The sequence below is a fragment of the Aphelocoma coerulescens genome, chromosome 25 (genome assembly GCF_041296385.1).
Source record: "Aphelocoma coerulescens isolate FSJ_1873_10779 chromosome 25, UR_Acoe_1.0, whole genome shotgun sequence".
Classification (NCBI taxonomy): domain Eukaryota; kingdom Metazoa; phylum Chordata; class Aves; order Passeriformes; family Corvidae; genus Aphelocoma; species Aphelocoma coerulescens.
The window spans coordinates 1,779,324-1,801,535 of record NC_091038.1 but is presented as its reverse complement, the minus strand read 5'-3'; the positions used below and the strand labels follow the sequence as shown (position 1 = coordinate 1,801,535).

At 59.4% G+C, this 22,212-nt stretch overlaps 1 protein-coding gene across 2 annotated transcripts in view; it reads left to right on the top strand.

Annotated features, from left to right (window-relative positions):
- GATAD2B (GATA zinc finger domain containing 2B) overlaps positions 1-18,869 on the top strand; it is a 30,777-nt gene extending 11,908 nt beyond the window's left edge. Inside the window, exons 1-11 of one of the 2 annotated variants that reach the window (XM_068995203.1) lie at positions 1,107-1,323; positions 5,994-6,323; positions 8,052-8,181; positions 8,390-8,521; positions 8,640-8,771; positions 10,476-10,646; positions 13,139-13,454; positions 14,614-14,816; positions 16,543-16,653; positions 17,332-17,449; positions 18,709-18,869. In XM_068995203.1, the coding sequence (XP_068851304.1) occupies positions 1,226-1,323; positions 5,994-6,323; positions 8,052-8,181; positions 8,390-8,521; positions 8,640-8,771; positions 10,476-10,646; positions 13,139-13,454; positions 14,614-14,816; positions 16,543-16,653; positions 17,332-17,449; positions 18,709-18,842 (1,875 nt within the window). In that variant the 5' untranslated portion in view covers positions 1,107-1,225 and the 3' untranslated portion in view covers positions 18,843-18,869. Of the gene's footprint in view, positions 1-1,106; positions 1,324-5,993; positions 6,324-8,051; positions 8,182-8,389; positions 8,522-8,639; positions 8,772-10,475; positions 10,647-13,138; positions 13,455-14,613; positions 14,817-16,542; positions 16,654-17,331; positions 17,450-18,708 lie in introns of those variants that run through there. The other variant, XM_068995204.1, reaches the window with a different exon arrangement.
- Positions 18,870-22,212: the final 3,343 nt, after the last annotated feature.

The following is a 22,212-nucleotide window of genomic DNA, read 5'->3' as shown; positions in this document are numbered from 1 at the left end:
GGGGCTTTAGGGATCAGGTTGAGTTTGGATTAATTCTGCAATTCCAGCCCCAAATGGAATTTGGGGATCCTGTGTTGCCTCCAGGGCTTATTCCTGCTGGGAATTCTGGGCTGGAGCTGGGAGCAGCCCCGCAGCTGCTTGGGGTGGAGGATGAGAGACTCCCGGGATCTGCTGGGATCAACCGGGATCCACTGGTGTTCCTGGGGGTGCAGGGTGAATCCTTGGAGTGGAATTCCCGGTGCTCCGCCCTTCCAGACCGTGCTTGGAGAATTCCGGGGTGTCCCTCCTTCCCGTGTGGATCAGATCCCTCGTGGTGGATCCCGGATCCGGGAGCAGAACCCGGAGCGTCATTGGGCTGCGGTTGGGAAAGGCCAGAATTCTAAGGAATCGCCCTCCTCCGAGGGTTCGGGATGCTCCAGGTCCCCTGAGGCTGCTGCAGGTGCCTCTTCCTGGGAATACCAGAGGCTTCCTAAGGAGCGGAGCAGGCACTGAGCTGGTTTGTCCCTGATTTCCCATCCTCGCTCCCTCGGATCCCAGGGATCCACCTCAGCTCCTCCGGGACTGCCAGCAGCTCCGCTTGGCGGAATTCCCAGCGCTGCTGGAGCGGGATCGGGAAACCGGAGGGTTCTGGGGAGACCTTGTGGCACTGGGAACACTTGGATCCCTCGTGGTGGATCAGGGATCCCTCGTGGCGGATCAGGGATCATTCCTGGTGGTGGATCAGGAATTACAACCCCTCCATGATCTCCGGAGGGTCCGAGGCCGGGAATTGGGGCTGGAAGACCAACGTGGGGATTGACCCCACGGCAAACAGCTCCAAGGAGGCTGGGAAGGGGCTGGAACCCCCCGGGACTTCCCTGGATAAGCTGCGGCTGGAACGAACTCCTGGTGCTGCCAAGCCTCGGTTCTGGATTCTGTCGGGTAAATCCCGGGATATTTTCCATGCTGGCTGCATCTCTCCCTGGATATTCCCGCTTCTCCTTGGAATATTCCTTTCTTTGCCCCACCTCGCTCGTTCCAGCTTTTCAAATCCTCCCGCTGAGGGTTTTTTTTTGTTGTTGTTGTTGTTGGATTTTTTTTTTCCCCTGTGGGCGCCGCATCCAATATCCATGGAAAACGGGGTGCTGCTTTGTTTGTCTGGGAACGCCAAACCCGTCCTGCCGGGCCTTTCGGAGCAGGAAAACCGCCCGGAGCCAGCGGAACGTGCCGAGGAGCGCGTGGTGCCATGGACGGGAGCAGCGTCCCCGCGGAGGATCGGGAATCGCCGTCGGGACGGAGCGAGGCGGCGTCCGGCAGACCGGGATTCCTGGAAAACATTCCAAGGTCAGCCGGGCCGGTCCAGCCGACCCCGCTCATCCCACCCTGGAAGCCTCTGGAATCTTGGCTCTACCTCAGCTCCAGGTTCCCGTTTCCAGGCACTCAGGGGAAGGGATAATCCCAGTCGGAGGCACCCCCATGGATTTAACTCCAGTTTTCCATGAGTTTTGCCACCATTTGGGAATTTGGTTCCAACGAGGAGGAGTTTTTTAGATGAGGCTGAAGGGAGAGGCTGAGGCTGTTCCCTGGGATGTGCCGGATCCCCGGGAGCGCGGTGCCGGAGGGCGGCGGAGCCGGATGATCCGGTTTGGGATGTGCCGAGAGCGGAGCAGGGCCAGCACTGAACCTGCCGCCTGTCCGGCCTCCAGACCCGCTGGATACCCCGGGATCGGGATAATTCCTGCTCTTGCTGTGGATTTCTGGATGGAATCAGGAGCTCTCCCTTGGCTTTCCCAGTGCTCTGGAAATTCCCAGTTGGATCCTCCCCTTCCCCCTCAAGCCAAAGGGCCCCATTCAATACCGAATCCGAAGCCTAATTTAAATTTTATTGGATCTGGCTGAGCCTGGAAAACCTCTGGAGCGGATTAAATAGTGGTGGGCCCCATTCCTGCTAACGGCGCTTCGGATTTGTTTGGAATACCGGAGGGGAGGGCGCTGGGAACCGTTGGGAGACCCTGGAGTCGTGTCCCTGCGAGCAGGGCCTCGTCCCTGGGCTCCTCCTGAAATCCCACTGCTGGTTCCCGTCGGGATGTGTGCAGTGTTCCCATTGGGATGTGTGCAGTGTTCCCATTGGGATGTGAGCACTGTTCCCGTCGGGATGTGTGCAGTGTTCCCACTGGGATGTGAGCGCTGTTCCTGTCAGGATGTGAGCGCTGTTCCTATTGGGATGTGTGCAGTGTTTCTGTTGGGATGTGAGCGCTGATCCCATCGGGATGTGTGCAGTGTTCCCTTTGGGATGTGTGCAGTGTTCCCATTGGGATGTGAGCGCTGTTCCGGTTGGGATGTGTGCAGTGTTCCCACTGGGATGTGAGTGCTGTTCCCATTGGGATGTGTGCAGTGTTCCCATTGGGATGTGTGCAGTGTTCCCGTTGGGATGTGAGCGCTGTTCCCTTTGGGATGTGAGCACTGTTCCCGTTAGGATGTGTGCAGTGTTCCCATTGGGATGTGAGCGCTGTTCCCGTCGGGATGTGTGCAGTGTTCCCATTGGGATGTGTGCAGTGTTCCCATCGGGATGTGAGCGCTGTTCCCATTGGGATGTGTGCAGTGTTCCCATTGGGATGTGAGCGCTGTTCCCATTAGGATGTGAGCAGTGTTCCCGTTAGGATGTGTGCAGTGTTCCCATTGGGATGTGTGCAGCGTTCCCATTGGGATGTGTGCAGTGTTCCCGTTGGGATGTGAGCGCTGTTCCCTTTGGGATGTGAGTGCTGTTCCCATTGGGATGTGAGTGCTGTTCCCGTGGTTTTCTTGGACAAGGCCTTGTTTTCCCACCTGGTTTTCCCTCTCCATCCCGGTGTTTCCGTCATTTCCCAAATGATTGGCTCCTCATCCAGCTCTGCGTGGAGCTGGAACGTCCCTGGGATGCTGGGGGGGTTTGGGATGCTTGGGAATGCTGGGGGCTGTGGGAATGCTGGGGGCTGTGGGAATGCTGAGGGCTGTGGGAATGCTGGGGAGATCGGGATTGTGGCACCGCCTTGGTGATGGAGCGGGAAGTGTCCGTGTGGGTGAGGGACCGGGGATCTCTGGAATTCCTCCGGGATCCTTCCATCCCATGGAGAGGACAAACAGGAGTTTGGTGGCCCAGGAAATCCTGGATGTCCCTGCTGGGTCCCAGCTCCGTGCTCAGTCCAGCTGTCCATGGGGAGCTCGTTATTCCCAGCAGGGATTATCCTGTGGGATGCTGGTCCTGTGGACCTGTCCCACCTCCTCCTCCTCCTCCTGCTCTCTCATTCCCGTTCCTGGCGGCGCTCCCGGGATCCTGGCACGTTCCCAGCGGCTCCAGCCGCAGCGCTGGGCGCGGCTCCGAGCGCTCCCGGGGTGTCTGGAACATCCCTGATTCCCCCGGGGTCACTCCTGCGGGACGGGGGCGGGAGCGGCTCCCGCGGCCTGTCCCGGCTTGCCGGGCTAAATTTGGGAGACGTGCGGAGAGACGGGATGGGCAGGTAGGAAAGAGCCCCAGGTGCTCCCTTGGAGGCTCCGGACGTCTTTTTTTGGGATCATAGTTGGGATTTCCATCGGTTTTCCTGCTGCCCTGCCCTGCTCCGGTGTCTCCAGCGGGAGCTGAACTCGTGTGCCGGCTGGACGGATGTGTCATTCCAGGGATTTACACCCAAACCGGAGCCTTCTCCTGGCAGGAGTTCGGCTCAGGGAAGCTTTATCCCGGGAATGAGTCGGAGCCAGGTCCGGGCAGGTGTGGAGCAGCTCCAGGTGCCCAGGATCCGGCTGCTGTGGCCGCTCGGAGCACGGACACTTTGTGTTCCCTGCGGAGCAAATAATTCCCGGCGTTCCCAAGCCAGCCACACGGAATTCCCAGCTATTCCCCAGGTGTTTGTCCTGGTCCCAGCCTCGCCTGGCTGGTTTGCAGGTGGAGCTCCCGTGGCTCTTTGTTGTCGGAGCTGGTTCCTTATCAGCCTGGGAGCAGGATTGGGATGGGGTTGGGATGGGCTCCAGGCTTGGGATGGGGTTGGGATGGGCTCCGCGGCTCCCGCCTGTTTTCCGGAGGGCATTCCTGCACCTGGAGCCGAGACGGGGGAGCCGGAGAGGTGGGAGGGCGGGGATGGACCTGCCCACACCTCCATCCTCGGAGCTGCCGAGCATTCCTGCCTGGAAAACCGCACGGTGGGGGATTTCCGAGGGGGTTCATCCCAGCTCGCCGTCCTTGCTGAGCCGCATCCATGGGGTTTAATCCCGAAGGAGGGATTGTGCCACCATTCTCGGGAATTTCAGGGCCTTTCGGAGAGGGAAGCTCCAGACTTGGGTAGGGACTGGGGAGGTTGGAGTTCTGTGAGGGGATCGGGGCTCTCCAAGGGGTTGGAGCTCCGTGAGGAGATTGGAGCTTTCCAAGGGGTCGGAGTGCTGTGAGATTGGAGCTCTCCATGGGGTCGGAGCTCCATGAGGGGATTGGAGCTCTCCAAGGGGTTGGAGCTCCATGAGGGGATTGGAGCTCTCCAAGGGGTCAGAGGTCTGTGAGATTGGAGCTCTCCGAGGAGGTTGGAGCTCTCCGAGGGGTCAGAGCTCCATGAGGGGGTCGGAGCGCTGTGAGATCAAAGCTCTCCAAGGGGTCGGAGCTCCATGAGGGGATTGGAGCTCTCCAGGGGATTGGAGCTCTGTGAGATTGGAGCTTTCCAAGGGGTCAGAGCTCCATGAGGGGATCGGAGCTCTCCAAGAGGTTGGAGCTCTGTGAGATCGGAGCTCTCCAAGGGGTCAGAGCTCCGTGAAGAGATTGGAGCTCTCCAAGGGGTCAGAGGTCTGTGAGATTGGAGCTCTCTGAGGAGGTTGGAGCTCTCCGAGGGGTCAGAGCTCCATGAGGGGATCGGAGCTCTCCAAGAGGTTGGAGCTCCATGAGGGGATTGGAGCTCTCCAGGGGATTGGAGCTCTGTGAGATTGGAGCTTTCCAAGGGGTCAGAGCTCCATGAGGGGATCGGAGCTCTCCAAGAGGTTGGAGCTCCGTGAGGAGATTGGAGCTCTCCAAGGGGTTAGAGCTCTGTGAGGAGATTGGAGCTCTCCAAGGGGTCAGAGGTCTGTGAGATTGGAGCTCTCCGAGGAGGTTGGAGCTCTCCAAGGGGTCAGAGCTCCGTGAGGAGATTGGAGCTCTCCAAGGGGTCAGAGGTCTGTGAGATCGGAGCTCTCCGAGGAGGTTGGAGCTTTCCAAGGGGTCAGAGCTCCATGAGGGGATCGGAGCTCTCCAAGGGGTTAGAGCTCCGTGAGGAGATTGGAGCTCTCCAAGGGGTCAGAGGTCTGTGAGATTGGAGCTCTCTGAGGAGGTTGGAGCCTCTCCGAGGGGTCAGAGCTCCATGAGGAGATCGTAGCTTTCCAAGGGGTCGGAGCTCCATGAGGGGATCGGAGCGCTGTGAGATCAAAGTTCTCCAAGGGGTCGGAGCTCCGTGAGGGGATCGGAGCTCTCCAAGGGGTCGGAGCGCTGTGAGATTGGAGCTCTCCGAGGAGGTTGGAGCTCTCCAAGGGGTCAGAGCTCTGTGAGGAGATTGGAGCTCTCCAAGGGGTCAGAGGTCTGTGAGATCGGAGCTCTCCGAGGAGGTTGGAGCTTTCCAAGGGGTCAGAGCTCCATGAGGGGATCGGAGCTCTCCAAGGGGTCAGAGCTCCGTGAGGAGATTGGAGCTCTCCAAGGGGTCAGAGGTCTGTGAGATTGGAGCTCTCCGAGGAGGTTGGAGCTCTCCGAGGGGTCAGAGCTCCATGAGGAGATCGTAGCTTTCCAAGGGGTCAGAGCTCCATGAGGGGGTCGGAGCGCTGTGAGATCAAAGCTCTCCAAGGGGTCGGAGCTCCGTGAGGGGATCGGAGCTCTCCAAGGGGTCGGAGCGCTGTGAGATTGGAGCTCTCCAAGGGGTCGGAGCTCCCTGCAGATTCCAGAGCTCCCTGAGGAAGCCGAGCTGAGCTCGGATGGGGTCCGGCGGGGGGTTCCCTGGGATCCCTGGCACTGACGCTGTCCCTGCCCTTCCCCTCAGGATGGACCGGATGACGGAGGACGCGCTGCGCCTGAACCTGCTCAAGCGCAGCCTGGAGCCGGCGGAGGAGCGCGAGGACGTCCTGGCCAAGCGGCTGAAGATGGAGGGACACGAGGCCATGGAGAGGCTGAAGATGCTGGCGCTGCTCAAGCGCAAGGACCTGGCGGGGCTCGAGGTGCCCCACGAGCTCCCGGTGAAGCCGGACGGGATCAAGGGATATGAGGAGAAGCTCAACGGGAGCCTGCGGCCCCACGGGGACGGGCGGAGCGCGGCCCGGCCGGGCAAGGAGAACATCAACGATGAGCCCGTGGATATGAGCGCCAGGAGGAGGTGGGTGCCAGAAATTCCGGGAGCTGGCGGGGTGGGAGGAGCCGGGTCGGGAATTAAATGGGATTTGGGATGGGTCCCGGAGAGTCCCTTGCGGTGGTGCTGAGAGTTGGGAGGGAATGGCAGGATGAGGGGGATAATTGGGAAGGAATGAGGAAGGAATTGTTCCCTGTGAGGGGTGGCAGAGGTTATCCAGGGATTTGTGGATTCCTGGAAGTGTCCAAGGCCAGGCTGGATGAGGCCTGGAGCAGCCTGGGATAGTGGGAAGTGTCCCTGGAGCCGTGGGCTGCGTCCATCCTCAGCGGAATTCCTCAGATATTGTACAACGTGAGGTTATCCAGCACTGGACACGGACACTTGGATCGGGAAATCCACCCTGGGAAGAGGTGGGAATGTTCCGCTCTGAGCTCTGAAATCGTTGAGAAGCGAGCCTGGGAATGTCTCATTTTCCTGGATTTTCCTTGGGAATGTGCTCCACATCTCCTCAGCTCTGCCCGCCTCCCTCGCTGTGGCTCCTCTTCCAGGGATTCTGTTGGAATTCTGCTCTTCCCTGGACGAAGGGAATCTGAGGATCCAGCCACACTCGGTGATTCCGCGTGGACGGATCCGTTTTCCCTCTTGGATTTGGACTCTGGCCCTTCCCCTGATGGAATGTCAGTAATCCAGCTGGGACGCATCCGGATGCTCCTGCAGAATTATCCCCAGGAGCCGTAGGACAGCCGTGATCCAGGAAAACCCAGGATCCCAGTGCTGGATGGCTCCGGATGTGCCAGCCCAGTTTGGAACTCCTGGGATGCAGCTTGGGATTGCTTGGATGGGCTCCCGCTGGCTCCATCTCCTTGGGATGCTCTGGAATTCTTTCTCTGGAGCAGGGGCAGCTCCGTGCTGTGGTACTTTGGAATATCCACAAAAAGTGCTGGAATGTTCGGGAGATGAGGCAATCCCAGCTCCGAGCATCTTCCCGCCCTTGGAGCAGCCGAATCCAGGAGCTGGCATCGGCTCCGTGCTCCCTCCCGGGTGTTCCGAGCTCAAAGTTTGGGATGAGATATTCCATGGTCTCCCCTCACTCCAAGGACCTTCCAGGGAGCCGGAATTACCTCCCAGCCCAGCATTCCCGCTGCTCCACGCTGGATTATCCCACAGTTTTCCAAGGCTCTCCAGCAGCAGGAATGAAATCCGGGATAACAAAGGGCTTTTCTTGGCTTCTCCTTCCCCGGGATGATCCCGCCTGGATCCCGCTGGATTCCACCACTGATTCTTGGTTTCTTTCTTTTCCCTGCTGCTCCTTTTGTTTCCCGATCCCGGTCATGGATTAGTTGGATATTCGTGCAGGTTTTCCTTTATGGAATGAGCTTTTCCAATGGATTGGGGTTGGGATAGGCTTGGAGCGGTGGCATTAACTGGGGGGAGCTCAGCCCCTTCTCCATCACAGTGAGGATGAGAATTCCAGGCTGGGATATCCCTGCCATTCCCTCCCATCCCAGCACTGGGATGCGCTCCTGATTCCCACTTGATTCCCAGGTGGAATTTGCACCCCTGGAGAGAGACCTGGATGGGGGATTAGGGGAGTCCTCCCCTCCCGGTGTCCGTGGGAGCCGCGCTCCACTCCCGATCCGTGCTGGAACGAGTGGGATCCTGCTCCCAAAATCCCCAAATCCCACATTCCCGGCTCAGCGGGGCTCCCGAAATCCCACATTCCCGGCTCAGCGGGATTCCTTTTCCTCCCTGCAGTGACCAGGACCGGGGCCGCCTGACCCCGTCCCCGGACATCATCGTCCTGTCGGACAACGAGGCCTCCAGCCCCCGCTCCAGCTCCCGCATGGAGGAGCGGCTCAAGGCAGCCAACCTGGAGATGTTCAAGGTGAGGGAACGGGAATTCCATCCCGGGAAAGCCACGGAGAGCGGGCTGGGGGGGGGAGGGAGGGGGCAGTGAAGGATTTGGGGCGTTTCTGAGCAAATCCCAGCTGCGGCCAGCCCGGTTCTTGCAGCCATGGTTGAAATTCCCGCTGGGATTCCGCTTCCTCCCGCTCCCTTCCTCACGTTCTTCCCGGTAATCCGGTGTTTTCCAGGGAAAAAGCCTGGAGGAGCGGCAGCAGCTGATCAAGCAGCTCCGGGATGAGCTGCGGCTGGAGGAAGCCCGGCTGGTGCTCCTGAAAAAGCTGCGCCAGAGCCAACTCCAGAAGGAGAACGTGGTGCAGAAGGTGAAGGGCGGCGACGGGCGGGATAACGGGAAGGGCTCGGCCTCTCCCGGGGGCAGCACGTGCGCGGCTCTGTCCGTGGATTCCCGCTCCAGTCGCTCATCCCGCCTCTCCTTCCCAGACTCCCGTTGTCCAGAACGCCGCGTCCATTGTCCAGCCGTCTCCTGCCCACGTGGGACAGCAGGGCCTGTCCAAGATTCCCTCCCGGCCCGGAGCTCAGGGGGTGGAGCCGCAGAATTTAAGGACATTACAGGTGAGCCTTCCCGTTTTTCCTGGAAAAACTGTTTGGATGAGCCACTCAACCGAGGGGCTTTTTCCAAGAGGCTGAGGAATTCCCGCCAATTCCCGGTGCTTGGGGTTGGATTTTGGGTTTGTCAGGAATTAGGCTCGGTGATCCTTGTGGATCTGGGTATTCCGGGATTCTGTGGATGTCCAGTGTCCCAGCTGGAGTGGGAATTCTCCAACGCCTGCAGCCTTCCTGCTTTTCCCACGGGAAGAGCCTCTGGAAGCATTTGCTCCGTGGATTCCTGCCCTTTTCCTTGACCATGGAGCAATCCCGTGGGAAATAGGGGTGCGTCAGCTTGAGCTGGGCAAAGGATCACAATCCTTCAAAATCCAACCCAGTTTGGGGAAAAAGCGAGGGATTTGGGGCTAAGGAATTAACTGGGATTCTGGATAAGCAGGAATTCCAGGGATCAGTGGAATCAAAGCTCCCAATTTGCCTCGATTCCCTCCTTTTGCTGTTGTTTTGTTCCTGAGCTCACGCAGCGCTGCGGGGTTGTTCTGTGCCGCTCCCGGAGCCGCTCCGGTGGTTCCCGGGATGTGATTCCCTGATTCCATGGTTCCATGATTCTGTAATTCCCTGATTCCCTGATTCCGTGATTCCGTGATTCCATGATCCCATGATTCCGTAATTCCAATTCCATGATCCCATGATTCCATGATTCCCTCATTCCATAATTCCATGATTCTGTGATTCCATGGTTCCATGATTCCATGGTTCCATGATTCCGTGATTCCATGGTTCCATGATTCCGTGGTTCCGTGATTCCCTGATTCCATGGTTCCATGATCCCATGATTCCGTAATCCCATGATCCCGTGGTTCCATGATCCCGTGGTTCCATGATTCCGTGTTTGCATGATTCCATGATTCCGTGATTCCAGGATTCCGTGATTCCATGATTCTATGGTTCCATGATTCCCTGATTCTCTGATTCCATGGTTCCATGATCCCATGATTCCGTAATCCCATGATCCCATGATCCCGTGGTTCCATGATCCCGTGGTTCCATGACTCCGTGTTTGCATGATTCCATGATTCCGTGATTCCATGATTCCCCGATTCTCTGATTCCATGGTTCCATGATCCCATAATTCTGTGATTCCATGATTCCACGATTCCCGGATTCCATGGTTCCGTAATTCCATGATTCCGTGATTCCATGGTTCTGTGATCCCATGATTCCATGATCCCGTGGTTCCGTGGCTCCATGATTCCCTGATTCCGTGATTCCCTGATTCCTGGGTTCCATGATCCCAAGATTCCGTGATCCCATGATTCCATGATTCCCTGATTCTGTGATTCCCTGATTCCGTGACTCCGTGGTTCCATGATTCTGTGATTCCATAATTCCATGATTCCCTGATCCCATGATTCCATGGTTCCATGATTCCCTGATTCCGTGATTCCATGATCCCATGATTCCGTGATTATTCCATGATTATTCCATGATCCCATGATTCCCTGATCCCGTGATTCCGTGATTATCCCGTGATTCCGTGATTATTCCATGATCCCATGAGCCCATGATTCCGTGATTATTCCATGATCCCATGATCCCGTGATTCCGTGATTGTTCCCTGATCCCATGATTCCCTGATCCCGTGATCCCGTGATTGTTCCCTGATGCCGCGATTCCGCGATGATCCCGTGATTCCGTGTGGATTCCCGGCAGGGGCACAGCGTCATCCGCTCGGCCGCCAGCTCGGCGCTGCCCCACATGTTGATGTCCCAGCGCGTCATCGCCCCCAGCCCCGCCCAGCTCCAGGGCCAGCGCGGGCCCCAGAAGCCCGGCCTGGTCCGCAGCTCCACGCCCGGGATGAGCCCCGCCATCAACTACCAACCGGTGAGCACCGGTTTGGGCTGGTTGGGGCTGGTTTGGGCTGGTCTGGGCTGGTTTGGGCTGGTTGGGGCTGGTCTGGGCTGGTTGGGGCTGGTTGGGACTGGTTTGGGGCTGGTCGGGGCTGGTCTGGGCTGGTTGGGGCTGGTTTGGGCACTGGTTCAGGCTGATTTGGGCACTGGTTTGGGTTGGTTTGGGCACTGGTTCAGGCTGGTTTGGGCTGGTTCAGGCTGGTTTGGGCACTGGTCTGGGCACTGGTTTGGACTGGTTTGGGCACTGGTCTGGGCTGGTTGGGGCTGGTTCAGGCTGGTTTGGGCACTGGTTTGGGTTGGTTTGGGCACTGGTTCAGGCTGGTTTGGGCTGGTCTGGACTGGTTTGGGCACTGGTTTGGGTTGGTTTGGACACTGATCTGGGCTGGTTTGGACTGGTTTGGGCACTGGTCTGGGCTGGTTGGGGCTGGTTTGGGCTGGTTTGGGCACTGGTTTAGGCTGGTTTGGGCTGGTCTGGACTGGTTTGGGCACTGGTTTGGGCACTGGTTTGGGCACTGGTCTGGGCTGGTTTGGGCATTGGTTTAGGCTGGTTTGGGCTGGTCTGGACTGGTTTGGGCACTGGTTTGGGCACTGGTTTGGGTTGGTTTGGGCACTGGTTTGGGCACTGGTCTGGGCTGGTTTGGGCATTGGTTTAGGCTGGTTTGGGCTGGTCTGGACTGGTTTGGGCACTGGTTTGGGCACTGGTTTGGGTTGGTTTGGGCACTGGTTTGGGCACTGGTCTGGGCTGGTTTGGGCATTGGTTTAGGCTGGTTTGGGCTGGTCTGGACTGGTTTGGGCACTGGTTTGGGCACTGGTCTGGGCTGGTTGGGGCACTGGTTTGGGTTGGTTTGGGCACTGGTTTGGGCTGATTTGGACTGGTTTGGGCACTGGTTTGCGCCTTGGTTTGGGCACTGGTTCAGGCTGATTTGGGCTGGTTGGGGCTGGTTTGGGCACTGGTCTGAGCTGGTTTGGACTGGTTTGGGCACTGGTCTGGGCTGGTTGGGGCACTGGTTTGGGTTGGTTTGGGCACTGGTTTGGGCCTTGGTTTGGGCACTGGTTCAGGCTGATTTGGGCTGGTTTGGGCTGGTTTGGACTGGTTTGGGCAGTGGTTTGTACCCATTTGTAGTGATTTGGGCTAGTTTGGACTGGTTTGGGCTGGTTGCGGCTGGTCTGGGCTGGTTTGGGCTGGTTTGGGCATTGGTTTAGGCTGGTTGGGCACTGGTTTGGGCTGGTTGGGCACTGGTTTGTACCGGTTTGCACTGGTTTGTACTGAACCCCCACCCCAAGGCCGAACCCTCTCACAGCTCCCCTCCGTCCGCAATTCCCGGGATTCCCCAGCCCCTGTGGCCCCTCTGACGGATCCCAGCATTCCCGGGGCTCCTCAGCCCCCGTTATCCCGAATTCCCACCTCATTCCCATCAATCCCTCCCCTCAGCCACCCCGTTATCCTGAATTCCCAACTCATTCCCGCCTCATTCCCATCAATCCCTCTCCTCACCCCCCCTTATCCCGAATTCCCACCTCATTCCCGTCTCCCCACAGCAATCCAGCTCCCCCTTATCCCAAATTCCCAACTCATTCCCATCTCCCCGCAGCAATCCAGCTCCCCCATTATCCCAAATTCCCACCTCATTCCCATCAATCCCTCTCGTCACCCCCCTTTATCCCGAATTCCTGCCTCATTCCCACCTCATTCCCACCTCATTCCCGCCTCATTCCCATCAATCCCTGTCCTCAGCCCCCCGTTATCCCGAATTCCCGCCTCATTCCCGTCTCCCCGCAGCAATCCAGCCCCCCATTATCCCGAATTCCCGCCTCATTCCCGTCTCCCTACAGCAATCCAGCTCCCCCCTTATCCCGAATTCCCGCCTCATTCCCGCCTCATTCCCATCTCCCCGCAGCAATCCAGCCCCCCATTATCCCGAATTCCCGCCTCATTCCCGTCTCCCTACAGCAATCCAGCTCCCCCCTTATCCCGAATTCCCACCTCATTCCCGCCTCATTCCCATCTCCCCGCAGCAATCCAGCCCCCCATTATCCCGAATTCCCGCCTCATTCCCGTCTCCCTACAGCAATCCAGCTCCCCCCTTATCCCGAATTCCCACCTCATTCCCGCCTCATTCCCATCTCCCCGCAGCAATCCAGCCCCCCATTATCCCGAATTCCCGCCTCATTCCCGTCTCCCTACAGCAATCCAGCTCCCCCCTTATCCCGAATTCCCACCTCATTCCCGCCTCATTCCCATCTCCCCGCAGCAATCCAGCTCCCCATTATCCCAAATTCCCGCCTCATTCCCGTCTCCCCGCAGCAATCCAGCTCCCCGTTATCCCAAATTCCCAACTCATTCCCATCTCCCCGCAGCAATCCAGCTCCCCCATTATCCCGAATTCCTGCCTCATTCCCATCTCCCCGCAGCAATCCAGCTCCCCCATTATCCCGAATTCCCGCCTCATTCCCGTCTCCCCGCAGCAATCCGGCTCCTCGGTGCCGTGCCAGCGCTCGTCGTCCTCCGCCATCTACATGAACCTCGCCTCTCACATGCAGCCGGGCTCGGTGGCCCGCGTCTCCTCCCCGCTTCCCAGCCCCAGCGCCCTTTCCGACGCCGCCAATTCCCAAGCGGCCGCCAAGCTGGCGCTCCGGAAGCAGCTGGAAAAGACTCTCCTGGAAATCCCACCCCCGAAGCCTCCGGCTCCTCTCCTGCACTTCCTGCCCAGCGCTGCCAACAGCGAGTTCATCTACATGGTGGGGCTGGAGGAGGTGGTGCAGAGCGTCATCGACAGCCAAGGTCGGCGTTCCCGGGGTTATTCCCGATGGGAAAACGCAGCCAAGTGGGAATTCCGGGAGGGTTCAGCATCGGTTCGGGGCGTTTCGGGTTGAAATCGTGGGGTTTAGGGTAAAGCTGGGGGGGGGGTTTCGATGGGGAGATTGTGGGAGGGTTTTAGAAGGAGTTGGTGGAGGACGGAGCGGGGAAGGGTGGAATTTTGGGAGGGTTTGGAGGGGTTTGAAGGATTTCAGGTGGGATTTGTGGGATTTCACGGGGGATTTTCAGGATTTTGGCGGAAAATTTCAGGGTTTCAGTGCAAGTTTTCAGGATTTCAGCCCAAAATCTTGGGTTTCGGCTGATTTCCATGATTTCAGCCCCATTTTTGGCATTTAACTCCCGATTTTCATGATTTCAGCCCAATTCTCAGGATTTCCACGGATCCGCAGGATTTTAGCCCCAGTTTCCAGGATTTCAGCCCCAATTCCCACACTTTAATCCCCAAATTCCAGCCTTCCATCCCCAATTCCCGGTCTCCCAGCCCTGATCTCCGCCCCATCCCGCTGCTCCCAGCACTTCACCCGTTCCCGGTGCTTTTCTCCCAACCCACCGACCTCTTCCTTTGGGAATTCCTGTTCCTGTGGGTCAGATCCTGACCCCTGGCTGTGTTTTCCAGGGAAGAGCTCCCTGGCAGCGTTTTCCATGTTTTCCAGGGAAGAGCTCCCTGGCAGTGCCAGATCCGTGCCAGATCCTGACCCCTGGCTGTGTTTTCCATGTTTTCCAGGGAAGAGCTCCCTGGCAGTGCTGGATCCGTGTCAGATCCTGACCCCTGGCTGTGTTTTCCAGGGAAGAGCTCCCTGGCAGTGCCAGATCCGTGTCAGATCCTGACCCCTGGTTGTGTTTTCCATGTTTTCCAGGGAAGAGCTCCCTGACGGTGCCAGATCTGTGTCAGATCCTGACCCCTGGCTGTGTTTTCCAGGGAAAAGCTCCCTGGCAGTGCCGGATCCATGTCAGATCCTGACCCCTGGCTGTGTTTTCCAGGGAAGAGCTCCCTGGCAGTGCCAGATCCGTGCCAGATCCTGACCCCCGGCTGTGTTTTCCGTGTTTTCCAGGGAAGAGCTCCCTGGCAGTGCCAGATCTGTGCCAGATCCTGACCCCCGGCTGTGTTCTCCGTGTTTTCCAGGGAAGAGCGCTCCGGCGGTGCCGCGCGTGGAGCCGTTCGTGTGCGCGCAGTGCCGCACGGATTTCACGCCGCACTGGAAGCAGGAGAAGGGCGGGCGGATCCTGTGCGAGCAGTGCCAGACCTCCAACCAGAAGAAGGCGCTCAAGGCCGAGCACACGAATCGCCTCAAGAACGCCTTCGTCAAGGCCCTGCAGCAGGAGCAGGTCGGGATCGCCGGGAATGGCCGGAATGGCACAGCACGGCACGGCACGGCCGGGGGCTGCAGCGCATCCCGGTCGTTCCAAACGCCCAGCGTGGCTCATCCCAAAGCGCCCGGCACGGCCCCTTCCAGTTGGTTCATCTCATCCTGAACCATCCTAAATTACTCATCCCATCCCATCCCGAACCATCCTAAACTATTCATCCCATCCCATCCTCTTCATCCCATCCTGCTCATCCCATCCCATCCCATAGATCCCATCCTGCTCATCCCATCCCATCCCATCCCATCCCATCTTATCCCATCCCATCCCACCCCATCCCATCCCATCCTGCTCATCCCATCCCATCCCACCCCATCCCACCCCATCCCATCCCATCCCATCCCATCCCATCCCATCCCATCCCATCCCATCCCATCCCATCCCATCCTGTGGATCCCATCCCATCCCATCCCATCCCATCCCATCCCATCCCATCCCATCCCATCCCATCCCATCCCATCCCACCCCATCCCATCCCACCCCATCCCATCCCATCCCATCCCATCCCATCCCATCCCATTCCCATCCCATTCCCATCCCATCCCATCCCATCCCATCCCATCCCATCCCATCCCATCCCATCCCATCCCATCCCATCCCATCCCACATCTCCACCCACATTTTCCATGATCCTGGAGTTTGGCTGCTCCGTGGGGATGCCCAGCTCGCCACGTGGCCTTTCCAATGTCCGGAGATTCCGGATCATCCCATTCCCTTTGTGCAGTTCCCCCTGGATTTCCCCCAGGGCAGGCCGGGCACAGCTTTTCCCCCTCTCTCCCGCTTTTCCCTTCCCTCTGGAAGCTGCTCATCCCTGTTTTTCCCTCGGGAAGCCGCTTTTCCATGTGCTGGGCTGTTTGTGGGAGGAGAATTTGCTGCATTCCCAGAATAAATGAGGGCTGGAGGGGAAAACAACCCGGAATCACCGGGTTTGGGGCATAAAACCCCTGAATCCGAGCCGGAATCGGGGCAGTGGGAACGGGATGTGTGCTGGGAAGGGAGACGAGCCTGCGGGGCTGTCCTGGCTCCGAGGGGAATGCGTTCCCGTGGGATTGAGCGGCTCGGCAATCCCATGGGATTGAGTGGCTCAGCGTTCCCATGGGATTGAGTGGCTCAGCATTCCCATGGGATTGAGCACCTCTGCATTCCATGGGATTGAGCGGGTTGGCAATCCCATGGGATTGAGCAGCTCAGGGTTCCCATGGGATTGAGCGGGTTGGCATTCCATAGGATTGTGCAGCTCGGTGTTCCCATGGGATTGAGTGGCTCAGCATTCCATGGGATTGAGCGGGTGGGCATTCCATGGGATTGAGAGGGTTGGCATTCCCATGGGATTGAGCGGCTCAGCATTGCATGGGATTGAGCACTTCAGCATTCCATGGGATTGAGTGGCTCAGCGTTCCCATGGGATTGAGCGGGTGGGCATTCCATGGGATTGAGTGGCTCAGCATTCCATGGGGTTGAGTGGCTCGGCGTTCCCATGGGATTGAGCGTTTTGGCAATACCATGGGATTGAGCAGGTTGGCATTCCATGGGATTGAGAGGGTTGGCATTCCATGGGATTGAGCAGGTTGGCATTCCATGGGATTGAGAGGGTTGGCATTCCATGGGATTGGGCGTTTTGGCAATCCCATGGGATTGAGGGGCTCAGCATTCCATGGGATTGAGCGGCTCGGCGTTCCCGGCGCAGGAGATCGAGCAGCGGCTGCAGCAGCAGGCGGCCCTGTCCCCCACGGCCGCGCCCGCCGTGCCCAGCGTCGGCAAACAGGACGGGATCCTGCGGCACCACACGCTCCGGCAGGTGGGATCCGTGGGATGGGATCCATGGGATGGGATCCATGGGATGGGATGGGATGGGATCCATGGGATGGGATGGGATGAGCAGGATGGGACTATTGGGATGGGATGGGATGGGATGGGATGGGATGGGATGGGATGGGATGGGATGGGATGGGATGGGATCCGTGGGATGGGACCCATGGGATGGGATGGGATGGGATCCATGGGGTGGGACTGTTGGGATGGAATGGGATCCATGGGATGGGATCCATGGGGTGGGACTGTTGGGATGGGATGGGATCCATGGGATGGGATCCATGGGGTGGGACTGTTGGGATGGGACTGTTGGGATGGGATCTCTGGGATGGGACCCATGGGATGGGATGGGATCCATGGGATGGGACCCATGGGATGGGATCCATGGGATGGGATGGGACCCATGGGATGGGATTCATGGGATGGGATGTAACTGTTGGGATGGGATTTATGGGATGGGACCCATGGGATGGGATCCATGGGATGGGATTCATGGGATGGGATGGAATCCGTGCGATGGGTTTCATGCGATGGGATCCATGGGATGTAACTGTTGGGATGGGATCCATGGGATGGGATCATGGGGGTGGGGCGGGATGGCCGCCCTTTCTCCCCCTTCCCGCCAATCCCAACGCCTCCCCCGTGTCCGTGTCCGGCCCCGCAGGCCCCGCAGCCCCAGAGCAGCCTCCAGCGCGGAATTCCCACCTCCGCCCGCTCCATGCTGTCCAACTTTGCCCAGGCCCCGCAGCTCTCCGTGGCAGGAGGGCTCCTGGGAATGCCAGGTACGGGCTGGGATGGGATCCATGGGATCCATGGGGTGGGAGGGGATGGGGTCCATGGGATGGGATGGGATGGGATGGGATGGGATGGGATGGGATGGGATGGGATCCATGGGATCCATGGGGTGGGAGGGGATGGGATGGGATCCATGGGGTGGGATGGGGTCCATGGGGTGGGAGGGGATGGGATGGGATCCATGGGGTGGGATCCATGGGGTGGGAGGGGATGGGATCCGATGGGATGGGATCTGATGGGATCTGATGGGATGGGATCCATGGGATGGGATGGCGTCCATGGGATGGGATGGAATCTGATGGGATGGGATGGGATCCATGGGATAGGGTCCATGGGATGGGATGGGATGGGATGGGATCTGATGGGATGGGATCCATGGGATGGGATCCATGGGATGGGATGGTGTCCATGGGATGGGATGGGATCTGATGGGATGGGATGGGATCCATGGGATGGGATGGGATCTGATGGGATGGGATGGGATCCATGGGATGGGATCCATGGGATGGGATGGGATCCATGGGATGGGATCCATGGGATGGGATGAGCAGCATGGGATAGATCAGGCCACGCCCACTGGATTTCCGGGCCGAATTTGGGAATTCCCACCCTGTGGGATCTGAGGGATCTGTGTGGGATCCATGGAGTGCTGGGGGTCCATGGGGGATCTGCGGGGGATCCTTGGGATCTGAGTGATCTCTGTGGGATCTAAGGGATCCATGCGGGATCCGTGGATCCACAGAGTGCTGAGGGTCCATGGAGGATCTGTGGGATCTCTATGGGGTCTGTGGGATCCGTGTGGGATCCGAGGGATCTGTGTAGGATCTGTGAGATCCATGTGGGCTCTGAGGGATCCGTGTGGGATCTGAGGGATCCGTGTGGGATCTGTGGGATCCATGTGGGATCTGAGGGATCCGTGTGGGATCTGAGGGATCCGTGTGGGATCTGTGGGATCCATGTGGGATCTGAGGGATCTGTGTAGGATCTGTGGGATCTGTGGGATCCGTGTGGGCTTTGAGGGATCCGTGTGGGCTCTGAGGGATCCGTGTGGGATCTGAGGGATCTGTGTAGGATCTGTGGGATCCGTGTGGGGTCTGAGGGATCCGTGTGGGCTGTGTGGGCTCTGAGGGATCTGTGTGGGCTTTGTGGGATCTGTGTGGGATCTGTGGGATCCGTGTGGGCTCTGTGGGATCCGTGTGGGATCCGTGTGGGATCCGCGGGGTTGCCGAGGCTCCGTGCTTTCCAGGAGTGAACATCGCGTACCTGAACGCCGGCATCGGGGGCCACAAAGCGTCCAGCCTGGCGGACCGGCAGCGGGAATACCTGCTGGATATGATCCCGCCCCGCTCCATATCCCAGTCCATCAGCGGACAGAAATAGCCCCGGCTGCCCCTCCCCCCCCCCGCCCCTTCCCCCCTTCCCACCGGGCCGTACTGGGCCCTACTGGGCCCTACTGGGCCCTACTGGTGCCTCCGCTCCCGGGGAGAAACAGACCGCGAGAAACCAAGAGAAACAAACGGCAAACGTGGAGAAAAAAAACGACGACAACAACGACGACAAAACCACCGAACAGACGAAAAAAGAAACATTTCAAACGGCCGCCTGCCCCCTTCCCAGCCCGAAATTCCTTGGGTTTTCCAGGCCGGGATCGCTCCCCGCGGCCGGAGCAGCCCCGGCCCCGCTGGTTTTGTAACGCCGCCGCTTCCTCCTTGTGTTGTGGGTTGGTTTTTTTGCCCCTTTTTTCCTTCTTTTCCACCCTCCCCCTCTTCTCTCTCTCCCTTCGCTCCGTGGATGGTTAAAGCTTTTGTATCCCTTTTCCAGAGACTTTGGCAAGGGCACCTTCCCGAATTCCCGAAGAGTTCCCCTGGGGAGGGGCGGGTGGGGGGGTGGGGAGAGATTTTGGGGCGGCCTGTGCTGATTCCGGGGGGAATTGGGGGGTGCCTGAGAGGGGGTGTTGGGGGGAGCTCTGATCCCAGGGGGTAAATCCTGCTGGGATCTGATCCTGAGGGGTAAATCCCGCTGGGATCTGATCCTGAGGGGTAAATCCCACTGGGATCTGATCCTGGGGGGTAAATCCTGCTGGGATCTGATCCTGGGGGGTAAATCCTGCTGGGATCTGATCCTGAGGGGTAAATCCCACTGGGATCTGATCCTAAGGGGTAAATCCCGCTGGGATCTGATCCTGAGGGGTAAATCCTGCTGGGATCTGATCCTGGGGGGTAAATCCCGCTGGGATCTGATCCTAAGGGGTAAATCCTGCTGGGATCTGATCCTGGGGGGTAAATCCTGCTGGGATCTGATCCTGAGGGGTAAATCCCACTGGGATCTGATCCTGGGGGGTAAATCCCTCTGGGATCTGATCCTGGGGGGTAAATCCTGCTGGGATCTGATCCTGGGGGGTAAATCCCACTGGGATCTGATCCTGAGGGGTAAATCCTGCTGGGATCTGATCCTGGGGGGTAAATCCTGCTGGGATCTGATCCTGGGGGATAAATCCCACTGGGATCTGATCCTGGGGTGGATAAATCCCACTGGGATCTGATCCTGGGGTGGATAAATCCTGCTGGGATCTGGTCCTGGGGTGGATAAATCCTGCTGGGATCTGGTCCTGGGGTGGATAAATCCTGCTGGGATCTGGTCCTGGGAGGATAAATCCCGCTGGGATCTGATCCTGGGGGGTAAATTCCGCTGGGATCTGATCCTAAGGGGTAAATCCTGCTGGGATCTGATCCTGGGGGGTAAATCCCATTGGGATCCGATCCTGGGGTTGGTAAATCGCTCTGGGATCCGATCCCGGGCTGTCACCTCCCCCTCAGCCCCGCAGGAGGATCCCGGAGCCGCCCCCGATCCCCCGGCTCCGATCCCAATCCCGATATCCCTGGGGGGGGTGACAGACCCGGCCCAGGAGGGGTGGCCTGGGGGGGTCCCCTCAGTGTCCCCAGGGGTCCCTCGAGGTGGCCGGACCCCTCCCCCCCCAGGGGTGTCCCCGTGAGAGGGGGGAGGGGGACGCGGCGGCTCCGGAGCGGTCAGAGGAGCGAAGGCGCGGCCAGGGCGGGTGAGTGACCCCACAGCTGCCCCCAAATGTCCCCAAATGTCCCCCAGGGGGGTGGCACCGGGGGGATCTCGGTGTCCCCAAATGTCCCCGGGGGGGGTTTCAGTGTCCCTTTTGTCCCCCAGGGGGGTCCCGGTGTCCCCTCTGCCCCCGGGGGTGGCACCAGGGGGGTCTCAGTTGTCCCCTTTGTCCCCAGGGGTGGCACCGGGGGGCTCTTGATGTCCCCTCTGTCCCCAGGGGGGTCTCGGTGTCTCCTCTGTCCCCAGGGGTGGCACCGGGGGGCTCTTGGTGTCCCCTCTGTCCCCGGGGGGGTCTCGGTGTCCCCTCTGTCCCCAGGGGTGGCACCAGGGGGGTCCCGGTGTCTCCTTTGTCCCCCAGGGGGGTCCCAGTGTCCCCTCTGTCCCCCAAGGTGGCACCAGGGGGGTCCCAGTGTCCCCTTTGTCCCCCAGGGGGGGGTCCCGGTGTCCCCTCTGCCCCCAGGGGGGGGTCTCAGTGTCCCCTTTGTCCCCAGGGGTGGCACCGGGGGGCTCTTGATGTGCCCTCTGTCCCAGGGGGGGTCCCAGTGTCCCCTCTGCCCCCAGGGGTGGCACCAGGGGGGGTCCCGGTGTCCCCTCTGTTCCCTGGGGGGTCCCGGTGTCCCCTTTGTCCCCCAGGGGGGTCTCGGTGTCCCCTCTGCCCCCGGGGGTGGCACCAGGGGGGTCCCGGTGTCCCCTTTGTCCCCAAGGTGGCACCGGGAGGGTCTCAGTGTCTCCTCTGCCCCCAGGGGTGGCACCGGGGGGCTCTTGGTGTCCCCTCTGTCCCAGGGGGTTCCCAGTGTCCCCTCTGTCCCCGGGGGTGGCACCAGGGGGGTCCCGGTGTCCCCTCTGCCCCCAGGGGGGGTCCCGGTGTCCCCCGGGGGTGTCGAGGACAACCCAAAGCAAGAAAATGAGCCGCGAGAAAAACGCTCGATTTGCACTTCAGCCTTCCCGAAATTCCCGGGATTCCCGGGATTCCCGAAATTTCCCCTTTCCCCCCATTTTTTAATGGTTTCAATGAATTTTTGGTCATTCCCCTTTCCTCCCCCCCCCCCCCCCCCCTTTTTTTGAGCCTTTCCCCAATTCCTGCTCCTCTCGTGCAATTCCCAAAGGGGGGGGGGGGGGGGAGGGGAGGGGCTTGGAATTCCCAAATCCCCCCTAAAATGGAGGGGGGAGCCCCCAACCCCAGAATTCAAAGGGGGGGTGGGGGATGGGACCCCCCCCACCCATCAATTTTAGGGGAGAGGGATCCCCCCCTCCCCTCCCCCTCCCCAAATTCAATGAGCACTTACCCCGGGGGGGGGGGGGGGGGGAGGGGAGGGACCCCCCAAAAATCCCCTCCCCCTCCCCAAGGCAAAAATCCCGTGGGGTTTATGGGGTTTTCGTGGGATTTATTCGGATTTTGGGGGTGGGGGGGGTGTGTGTGGTGGGGGGGGGAGGATTTAATGGTTTTTTTTTTAGCCAGAAATGGGCAATTTTGGGGTGTTTTCGTTGGCTTTGATCTTTTCCAGCTGTTCCACTCCCCTCCCTCCTTTCAATTCCCTCTTTCCCTCCCCAAAATTCCCCCCAAATCCCATTTTCTCAACCCCCCCTTCCCCCCCCCCCCCCTCCCCCGGGAGCACTTTGACAAATGGGGGATTTTTGGGGCTAAAACCTGCATTTTTGGGTTATTTTGGGGGTTTCT